The sequence below is a fragment of the Nestor notabilis genome, unplaced genomic scaffold, assembly GCF_000696875.1.
Source record: "Nestor notabilis isolate BGI_N333 unplaced genomic scaffold, ASM69687v1 scaffold7028, whole genome shotgun sequence".
Lineage (NCBI taxonomy): Eukaryota > Metazoa > Chordata > Aves > Psittaciformes > Psittacidae > Nestor > Nestor notabilis.
In genome coordinates, this window is record NW_009941505.1 from 72,377 (window position 1) to 83,952 (window position 11,576).

The window sequence follows — 11,576 nt, forward strand, 5'->3', positions numbered from 1 at the left end:
GGGTGGGGGGGGGAGGGTGTTTGGTTTTGGTTGGTTTTTGTTTTGCTTTGTTTTGTTCTTTTTTTTCCCCAAAATATACTATCTACATGGAGCATATCTGTCACTGACTCCAGTGCCAAGTGTATATTTAACCAAGGAAACACAGGAAAAAATAAATGTACTACATTCTCTTCTTCTACCAAAGAGTCACGACAAACCAGAAGTATGACTAAAGCTTTATTACATTTACAACTGTAAAATCATGAAAAGAGCAAGTAAGTTCAAAAGATCTTAACATTGCTCTAAATTAAAAAAGATTTTACTGGGTTTCAACTTCGTGTGCACATATATTTTAAAGGCAAGGAAGATGAAATGAAAACATTCAGATGCCATATGAAATATATAGTTCAACGGTTTTGTTAAGATCTCTTCTCTTCTAGTGTAGCAAGATCTCACCAAAACAAAGATCTAAAAGAAAGCACAATGCTTTTTGAGGTAATTTAATTTGTGCTTTCCTGTTCTGTAAATCAAGTCACATATGCGGATCCCAAACTGCAGATTTACTCCAAATTTATCAGTACTGCAGTTCCTACAAGGTACTTATGTGCTTACAGTACCTATGGCTCATGTACATACCTTGATCCCACTTTCTTGAATATTACCTACATGCTCTTGGCATGCAGCATGTTAAAGCTTCCATTAAAAAGACAACATGAAATTTGCCTAAAATAGATTTTTTCATGATCTGCAAACCAGTTAATGATTTAAAAATCTTTAAATGCAGCTTTATTTTCGTATTTCAAAACTACTACCAAATTGAGTGTAAAAATTTTTTTGCAACATCCATCGCTTCACAACTCTACCTGGTTTGTTTTTTTTCCCCTCTCAGCCTTGACAGGCAGTGGTTTCTCATGGGAGTCATGCATCTCCCTTCTGTAACCCAGCTTCAGCCACTCTGCAATTCTGCCAGCCTGCTGCACCACTTTCATGGCATTCAGCTAAGGCTTTTTACAAAAGCTACTGGTTGATCAGGAGATAATGTAAGGCCAGTGCTTTTTGCAGTGACAAAGAAAACGGTTAAGAAGTGACCAATCTCAGGCTAAATGGTTTTTCAGTGTGATCTTCTATGCTAAGTCAAACACCAGTTATTACACAGACTTGCTAATACACAGCACATATATAAACAAGATTAAAAAAAAAGACCCTACAGATGTGCAACCAGGTGAATACAGTTACTGTGTTCTTTCATCCATTATGTATCTTACAGTGAATTTTCTCACAGGCTACAATAGTGAGGGAAGGCTGATCTATAGCCTCTAGGCTCTCTGAAGGGCGGCAGACTTCCTTACCAGCCTTAAACACCTTTGAACATTTTTTCCTGTGCACAGCAGGCCCTTGTCCTGCGCTACAGCCTGACCACCCACTGTTGCTTGTTGACCAAACACACAGTGCCTGGAGCCCGCACCGACACTACCAGTGTAAGATTCCTTTCAAGGACACCACATTGAGAATTTCAATTTGCCTAGGCAAGAAATTAGACAGCAAGAGAAATCTACAAAAAATTAACCTGCTCAACAAATGAATAACGCATTTTACTCTTTTTCTTGAATACTTTTTCTTTCTTTTCCTTACATTCGTTAGAAATCTGACAATTTTAAGTGATCAAGAAGAAAATAGGTTGTATTTCTAGCAGAGACAAGCGCAGAATATAGAATTGCTGCACTTTACAGAAAAAATGTTTTGGGAATACATTTAAAAAAGAATGCTTTTTTAAATCTTAAGGCTAGTCTTCATTATATTAAACATTTATGAAGAAACTATTTTTCAGTTTACCACAGAAAGGTTAATTTGGGCCTATTATTTCTAGTGGTGTTTTAAGTATTTCTTAGCTTAAGGGTAAGCCTTATTGTCAGTCTTGCAGGCCAAAAAATACTGAAGCAAGAGCCAAACACTTCAAGTTCAGCACATAAATAAAAATGACATCATTTTACTAGCACTAACTCCAGTGGACATCAAGATGATCATCAGCTTTGAAAACAACCAGCTTTTACTTAATTGCCCAAATAAGGACTTAAAAGACTAGAGCAGACACCAATGTAAAATTCTGGAAACAGAAATTTAACTTTATCTTCAGTACTACTAATGTTTTCAATTTTAATTTTAAACTACCTGTGCTGCTTTTTAGTCACAGTATTTACTGTCTTTATAATACTTTCAGTATTATAAATACTAAATAAGAACGCCCTCTTCATTTCTGAGCATGTCAGATTCTACTAAAAATTCTAAATAACAGTGAAGTTACAGATACAGGTGGTAAAAGAGAAAACAAATTCAGTGTCAAATTTTGTACTGATTAACTTTTTTTTTTTTTTAATTAATAACCCATTAAGGGTTTGCTTTACATCTGCTGTCAAAAGGGTATTTCTGCTATGGACAAGGGATGTGGTTTAGACATGAAATGGCTCCCAGCTGCAAGAATTCTTCTTCCAGATGTACAGTAAGCAAAGGCAATGGAAGAGAACCAGCTGCTAGGATAACAAATTGAAAAGGCCCTTTTGACACAAGCCTTGCTGGCCTGTCTGATCTAACAAAGATGGATCATTCATTGCAAGGTGAATAGAATCTCAGTGTGGCACAGAAGAAAAAGCAACATGGTCTAGCATCCACCTCTTTCGTTCACACTACGTACAGCTGCTGTTACTCTGGTGCAGAAATAACCTCCATGGTTTTTACAATATTTGGAGAGTGGTGCAACATACTTTGAGGGATGCAAAAATTAGTTTTTTTCCAGTAAAAAGAACTACAACAAAAATGACAATGACTGAACTAGTATACTCCTGTTTCAAGAGCTGTATCCATTTTGGGAACTTTCATAGGTTGTATATCATATATTTGAAACCCAAAGGGTAGCAGAAAGATTACACTACAACTGTGTGTTTCCATTTATAGTTTTAGTTTCTAAAGGTTATTTATTAACAGATAGCTTATCTGCAATAATATTACATAGTATCTCAGAAAGACCTGCTACAAAATGAACACTTTTTCAGTTAGTTTGATGATAACTGGACTAGAGTTATTTGCTATCTTTTTTAGCTCAAAGGATCATGAAACCTAGTAAGCCACTATTAAAGTTTAACCACATAAGCACTGGCCACACAGAAAACAGTCTTAACCTCCAGAGCTTCTTTCCCTGATACTCGTGTTAAGAATCCATTGCTTAACTCATTTTGGCTATCTGCCCAGTGCCCTAGGAAAATTTTAAGCTACACCTCATTTATTTACATTTATTTTCATGTCATCTTACATCATTATATCCCGGATGTTTCCTGTACTCCAACAAGTCTGGGAAGCATAAACCATAGTGAAAAACTACAATCATGCCCTAATAATAGAGGAATTGCCAAGTTAAGTCAAAAATTACAAATATGTAAAATTTTAATTGAAGGAAGCAATTTACTATCCAGGTACCAAGTTTAAAAGTCCCCAGACTTCTACAAATCCTAAGTTTAAAGATCAGAAGCAGCAATTCAGACTTTAGCCAATATAAAGCATAAAATACCAGTACAATTAAGTTTCTAATTCAACTATCTCTTGCTAGCAATTAAAGACATACTGTTCTGAGTGAGCCTAGTGCTCTTCTATGTTAAGTTTTACATTCACAGCCTTCAAAAATGCGTTTTCTTGTCTATTCAGTCTCATCTCCCTCTCTCTAACATAGCTACATACTAAATAACAGCAGCAAACTATCTTTACCTACATCAGGTCCTTCCACTGGGCAGCAACAGTGGGATGTGATAAAATATACAAAAAGAAATCCATCAATAGTTCAGGAAACAACCTCATAACCATGAAAACCTCGAAGTTTTCAAAACCAAGAAAAGTGCACAACTGCTACCTATTCCATTAGTAAGGCAGATACATTAAATAGAAAACAGAAAGTTAATAAATTCATGTATTTACAAGAATTCCTATGTCAGCAGAGCTAGATTTCCAGCCAGTTGCACATGGGTCCCATACCTACAGCTGCACCTCTAATGGAAGAAACTGACCATCAGAGAAGCAGGAGAATGGCGTAAGGACACAAGCGCAGGAGCTTTATGATTTGGTCATCCTTTGTACTGCCTCATGCTTCAACTATGACTGGCTATGGTGTTCAGTCCCTATGTTTTGGCTTCTCATACTTCAGAGCACTTCAGAGCAGGAGAAATTCTGATCTGCTGTCATATATGCATATTCACCCACCCCTTAAAACATGTAGGCTTGGATTGCGACAATTTGTCATAATATGAACATCATCTGCCTGTATTTTCTTTTTACCTCACAACTGAGGAACTGTGTCTATGCAGAGCAAGAAATACACAGGCTGAAGGCAATGATGGGTGAGTAACAGCAGCCATATCTGAGCATGTAGTGAAACATTAATCAATATAATTTAAGACTAATTAGCAAACCAACATGGTTGTTTAGCTTGAGTGGGAACAGGGTGTTAATATACTGCAAAGATATTCCTCAAGGGAAATACACTCCAACATACTGCTGTAAAATACTTCATATATAGGACTTGAGAGAATTTCCCATCCTACTTGTACCCATTTAAACAAATGCAATCAATTACCTAATGACCATATTACCTCATCTTTTACTATTAAGAACTGTCTATTAAAATCAAAGGAAACATCCAATTGAACAATTTGCTGTTGGTAGTTGTCAGCCTTTAAGTTGCAGTGCCAAATTTTCTGATAAAGCTCAGCACAGCTTGATATACCTTTCAGTTTTTGGAAATAATATTTGGAAATAATATAACACAAGTTGGATTAAGTGAAAACAGATAGTATTTGAAACACATAGGGTTTCTGCTCCTTGAAACAAGTTCCAGGAAAGAACTAAAGACCACTACAGCTTTGTAAACTTGCCAGTTTCTTCTTTCAGGCTGCATCAGAGATTGTACTATGCTATGAAACTTTATGAAACTTCACTGTTCTAGGACATGCTTACAACTGCAGAGTATTTCTACAAAATGGGGCTAACCTCTGGTAATATCCAAACACAGAGGTTTTCCCCCCCACCTTGTTTCTTCTTTACAAAAAAAGACCAACAACACAGACCACACTTTCTCATGTAATAATACTACTGGGAGTGAAGGATTCACGCTTAGTTCAAAAAGATATACTTAAGATATAAAACCAAAGGAATTTAAATACACAATTTTCTGATAGTACCTTCAACCATATCAGCATGTATATACTCTTCAGCTATGCTTAGGAGAGCCCTATTAACAAGAGGGCAAGCATCAAAGAACCTACAGAGGATGTAGAAAAGTAGATTTATTTCTCATCAATATTGGAGATTTGTCCTGACTGCCATTATGAGGCAGATGATACATCAATAAATCTCTTAAAGAAGATAGCAGAAGATGCTACCTCTGACTTTTAGTTACTAAAGTGTCAACCTGCTAGTAGTGTGGAGACAACTGGAACAACTTTGTATCACAAGAGTACACTGTTGGATTGTCATAACAGTGACAAAATTTGGAGTAAATTCTACTTAGAATTCACTTAGGTTTGATTTTTAGCTTGTTTAGCAAGTAATCACAATGTTAATCTTCCCTTCCTGAACACATCATGGCCAGCAAATAAATTCTTTAAGAATATTTACTGTTTGACAATTGGCTACAAAAATCCTGTCCCAAATGTCTAACAGAGTTTCCAAAAAAGACTTTTCTGGGTAATAAAAGCAAAGGCTTTTGTCTAATTCCAAATCCATTTTATGTAGTAAAATTCACACGTAACAGCTCACACCACAGCTCTACTTTGAAAATTGGTAACAAAAAAACGCTTTTGCACAAGCTCACTTGAAAGTTGAAAAATTGTGCACAAGTGTAAAAATAGATATGATCTGCTACTGAGGTTTTAAGTTTACTATGCTGAAAAGTTTTGACTCAGTCAGTTTGAACCCAGAAATTCACAGTCATAAGAACTAAGTTAAGAATAGCCAGCAACTGTTGGTACGTTCGAGATGGAACTGTAATCACTGTGTGCTTATTGCAAAATATGCAGTATGAAGACTCCATCTTCTAGAAACAATATCTATTTGTCTCTGCTGAAAAGAAAAACCTAGAAAAAGTTCCAAAGCCCTTTTCATAGTCTTATGACCCACCTCTTCCTCCAAATGTATGATATACAGAAGAATCTTTTTTGGAAACATGCTGTAAGGACTTCAGTATTTGAAAATTTATTTCTATTTTCTATTCTTCTGTGAATTTATGAACACATAAATACATTTGTAGCTTGTTTAAGTTGATTAGATTCCTCAAAGTCTTGCATAACCAATTTGGTATCTAGGAGTAAAACCCCACAGTTCTCCTGTTTGAAAAGCATACTTCTATTAAAGTAGATTAAAATACATTCCATGCCTTAGATCACAATCAGCATTGTTCTACTTGGCAATTAAAACCAATTTTTCCGAGTTTTCTTTTTAGCTTCTCCCAACTTTTTGGTTTATGTCAAAATTAAAGATATACGGAAAGGAAAAATCACATTTAGCAACCTTCCCTTCTCCTACTAGATACTAAGTGAGAAATTCCAGCAACTGGGATCAATTCTGAAGTATTTTACAATCTGTGCAAAAACTACATCAGTAAGAACCACATAAAAGGGTGAAGAAAACTACTGAAATTTGATGAGCTCTTTAATAGAAGTATTAATATATTAGCATTTGTTTCATACATGCACTAAATATTAACTACTCACACATGCATTTACTGGGCATTCAGGTTATTTAAATTCCCTCTTCTGTGAGCCCAACAAAGCTAACATAATAGCCCCTTTGATATTAAAGCTGAGGTAAGCAGATTTGTTGCAAGAAAAACACCCAACAGGTTGAGATTTTCAAGACAAGCCTAGGAATTTAGACACATTTTCCATTCATTTACTGGAGCCTGCACCATTTACTGGAGCCTGCTTATCAAAATTATATAGACTACTAAACCAAAAACATCTTGAGCACTTTGTATCTTCATGCTCCTGTTTTTCTTGCTAAAAAACTGAGAGATGGTTAAATAATATTTTGCAAGGGAGAGGAGAAAAAGAAAGCTTAGATTTGTTAACCATGGCTGTTTTTACAAGTGAGTTTTGCTCCTGATAGCTGTATTTTGCAGGGATCGTGGTGGTGCCATGTCAGGGTTTTTGACAAGGAGGGAAGATGGGGAGGTTTTAGAAACATTCTGAATTTTGACCAAGAGGCCAAGAAACCAACCTGGTGTTTCAGCTGGTCCCACAGCACTTCACACTGTGTTGTGCAACAAAGAGATATTAAGCCTCCTGCAGCAATTTTACAGCACATTTCTGCAGTAGCTCCAACTTAGTAAAGTTTTTGTGGTTTCTCAGAATAGAACACCTTACTTGGTTTGGGATACACATTCACTAAACACGGGAGTTACCTATAAGCCAAAAGAGGCCAGATTCCGAGATGCCTACTCATTTCAGAAATAGCAGCAAAGTCTGAGACTTCTTGAGAAACAAGGCACTACTTATCATTTTACAATTTGAAAATCCAGTTATGAGATTTTACTACTAGAAACACCGGGCCCATATAGCCTCCCACCTATTCCCTTTTGAAAATACAGTAATGTGATGGATCAGGTTAACTGGTATCTAACTTGCTGCCACACCTGAATGCAATACTTACATATTTCTTGGGGAGCAGCAATGGCAAAGACAAAGACAGAATACAACTAAGTATTCATCCTGGTCTTAATATAACATTTTCTAAATATTTGTACAGCTCACAGGTCTGTGCCTGGACACTAATCTGAATTTTGAAACTGCACATGCACAAAGAACGAGACACCACCATATTATTATTATGCATATCAAGAAATTACACATTATTCCACTATGCCCCAATGCCCTGCATTTCCATATACTAACAGAAGATCTTGTGACAACGAAATGTGTCAGATTCAGACAACAATCCAAACTTCTTGTGATCTCAAAGAAGTATTTTGAGAGAACAATAAGCTTCAGATAAATGATTGAAATCTAACTCTTTTCCCATGTAAAGAGCTTAAAAATTGTAAGTTAAACAAAAAGAAAACTCCAACTGCTGTTTTGTTTTTATAACAGAATAAAGAAAAAAATACAAGACAGTATTCAACTTCGAAAAGCTATCAAAATTGATGGGAAAACCCCCCAAATATCATTTGTACACTAAAACTTGTCAAATAAAAGGCAATGCCAAATTCCTAGACGTCAAATACATATGTATAGAATAAAAATAAATCCTTGCCTTTTTGTTCTTTAACATAGTTCTCCTTACAGTTGTGCATGAGCTGCAGAATCCACTGATGTTGAGCACCAATGCACTGCCAAGCAGGGTCCCCAGGCGCATGAAGATCAGAAAGATATCTGCAAAACCCAGTCCAAAAATCACAGCTCTGACTTGACACACTGAAGGCCTCATTAAAACAGAGCAAAGATGTACTAAGAAATGCTTTTTGTTATATATATATATATACACATATATAAAAACAAAAAATAAAATCAATAGTAGTTAAGATACACTCATACCCAACACAAGCACAAGCTTTGCATTCTTCCTTCCTCATTTAGTGAGGCAAAATTTTATCTAAAAAGCTCATGGAAATAAACAAAACCATATATATTTAATATTACATTAGTATGTATTTTCAGTTGTGTCTCAAGTACTTGGGAAATCAAGCTCTTTATCTGCCATGGTTGCAGTTCAGTACCTCATGTCATCACTGATTCCAAGTTAAACATCTCAAGCACATAAAACATGGTATTTTTCTTCCCACTTTACTTGTCCTGATTGTATCATCATGTAACCTTAACAAGTACAGAAGGAATTAATTTTTGGCAGCTCATTAATTTTAGCACACACATGCACAAACAATGTAAACCAAGCTCCTGGACTGTGGTGGGTTTTGGTTTTTTTTTTTCTTTTGGTATTTTTTGCTTTTTTTTTTTCGCCTTTTTTTTTTTGGAGGTGGGGTGTAGGGGGGCTGCAGGTTTTTTGTTTGGTTGTTTGGGGTTTTTTTGTTGTTTTTTTTTTTTTGTGTGTGTGTGTTTTGGTTTTTGTTTGGTGTTAAGATATGGGAAAAAATCACCCTCTGACTTTTGGGGAGACAGAAGTATTAGAGCCAGCTGCTGTGATTTCAGTAAGAACACAAAAGTAATATAGTCTAACATATGGCATTCAAGACAATTGGACAACAGTGCTTTCAAAAGAGTATTTTCAAAAAGCAGTGCTGCTCTACTATTTAATGTGCTCCACTACATTCTGCATTAATGACTCAGGTCACATTAAAAAAATTCAAGATGCTCAAGGTGAAGTACAATGATTTATCTTAAGCAGTGTAGAGAATGTTTAACTCCTTTACAAAAGCTGAATTGCTACAACAATGCCTACTGTTAATTAAGATTGTATTGCAAAATCCTGTCTTCTTTAAGAATTGCATGCAGTACTTGAACAAAAATAAACTGTCAAAGTAGAATTGCTTGGATGGATGAGAACATTACATGACCAACCATTTTGACAGGGGTGACTTTTATTAATTACGAGCTCAAGTCCTTCCTTAGTGTTAAGGGAGACTTTAGTCTTTGCTTAGACAAAACAAAAAAAATTACCACTGAGCTTGGAAAAAATACATCTACTCAGCTGTCAAGTGATATGGTAAACTGTTTCTGAAAAGTTTAAAATAATTAGCATTGTAAATACCATAATAAAATGAGAAGAAAATATGAACTGAAGACTACTTATAAAGATAAACATTGAATATCTGAGGGGGGAAACCACAGTATTTCAGGTCTTGCTCAGCCTTGACATTGGAGACATACAAAATAAACGTATCTAGGAAGAAAACGTCTCTTAAAAATAGCAGTGTTTATGCAAATAATTTTACAATTAGGATTTTGTTAATTTCCTCTTAGCTGAAGTGCAGTGAAGAAAGCTTTCTTCACACCTTGCCTCTAGAAAATTTACATTAGCATGTCTAGAGCAGTGAAACTAATTTAATTGCTTTGTATGCTGGGATTCTCTTAATTCATTAGAACTAAATTAATCCACATTTGTCCACTGCCTGCTCTCCTTCATTATACTGTTCTACACGTGGCAGTTACATCAACAGAGTCTGCTTTAAGGTAGGCTGGGATATTTTTAAAGATTCAATACTTCAAGGTAAGGCTAGAGAAAAACTAGAAAGAAAGAAAAAAAACAAAAAACAAACCCACAACAAAACAAAACAAAAAACACCAAAAGAAACCTACAAAAGAAAAAAGAAACAGAATCAACTCTTTATACAACTCTGATTCTTAGAGTTCTTCTAAGAATCATTAGAAGAGGTCATAAGACTTGGTTTAAATAAAGAAACTGCTCTCTAAGGTTTTCAAGACTGACACAGAAAGGAAACAGTAGTGCCTTCTTCAGAGGCACAAAATGCTTAACTGCCTTAAAACACAATTCCAATAAATAGGCAATATTTATATACTACCCAGAAGAATGAGAAGTGCTCTACATAATTGTACGGGTCCTTGTCATCAGTATAAACTAACATTACACAAAGGGACCTAAGATACCAGTACCTCACTTGATCCGGTTTGACTGTGCCTAGCGAGCATACAGAACATCAAAGACTTCACGCAGGTGTCAATTTTAAGAATGCTTTCCACACAGCCCATTTGGTCTACATCTTTCAAAATAACTGAAAAGAGCCCTGAGAATGTTAAGCCACACTAGGACACCATGTAACATCCAAAACAAAAGCTTTCTATCTAAAGTCACCAAATGTTCCAGAGCACTCTAAAATTTGACTCCAAGGACTGTAAAGCGGGTTAAGGTCTACCAATAAAAGAAGGCCCAACCAACTCATGTCAGCCTGCCTACAACAAAAACTTTGACATCAGCTTTGTGAATAACAGAAAATCTAAGAATTTCTGGTTCATGTTCATGGAATATAAAGGAACTACATTATTTATACTGAGTAGTGAAAGAGCCAAACCCAAATTTAAACAACACTTTGGATTAAAATCTGCCTATTATATCACTCAGGATGATTCCATTTCAACAACTCAAGCTGAAGTGTAAGACAAGTTAATAAGGAATCTATTTTGAGATCTGCAACCTGTGAGCAATCATTTCAGACACAGCTTGCAACATGATGGCTTAAAGGAAGCAACAGAATTGAAACATGACTTTAAGATTTTAAAAACATTAAATCCAAATTTCAATTACCCTTCATTAAATTGTTCTCATTCAAGAACTGTTTTTCAGTAATTCAATAAACAATTAAGTACCAATCCATTACCATTATTTATATAATCATGAAATCTCAAAATACTCTAATTACAGCTTTAAAACTAGTAATTAAACCATAGTAAAAATAGTCAATGCCCTAATTTAGGAAATGGATTCAAATACACATCTAACACTATGTTTGATGAGGACACTAGTCAAATGATTACCTTATATAACGTTTCTGATCATGCAATGTTGATGGAGTTTCAAGCAGCTTATCCAACAGAAGTTCTCTTAAAGCTTCAATTCTAGTTTCAACTTCAGCATAATCTAGGAGTAGGGAA

At 35.4% G+C, this 11,576-nt stretch overlaps 1 protein-coding gene across 1 annotated transcript in view; it reads right to left on the reverse strand.

The window, feature by feature from the left end:
- Positions 1-11,576, reverse strand: part of EXOC2 (exocyst complex component 2) — a 108,844-nt gene that overhangs the window by 63,993 nt on the left and 33,275 nt on the right. The window contains exons 9-10 of the mRNA XM_010020920.1: positions 11,460-11,562; positions 8,266-8,384 (exon numbers count right to left, since the gene is read on the reverse strand). Of these exons, the coding sequence (XP_010019222.1) occupies positions 8,266-8,384; positions 11,460-11,562 (222 nt within the window). The remainder of the gene's footprint in view (positions 1-8,265; positions 8,385-11,459; positions 11,563-11,576) is intronic.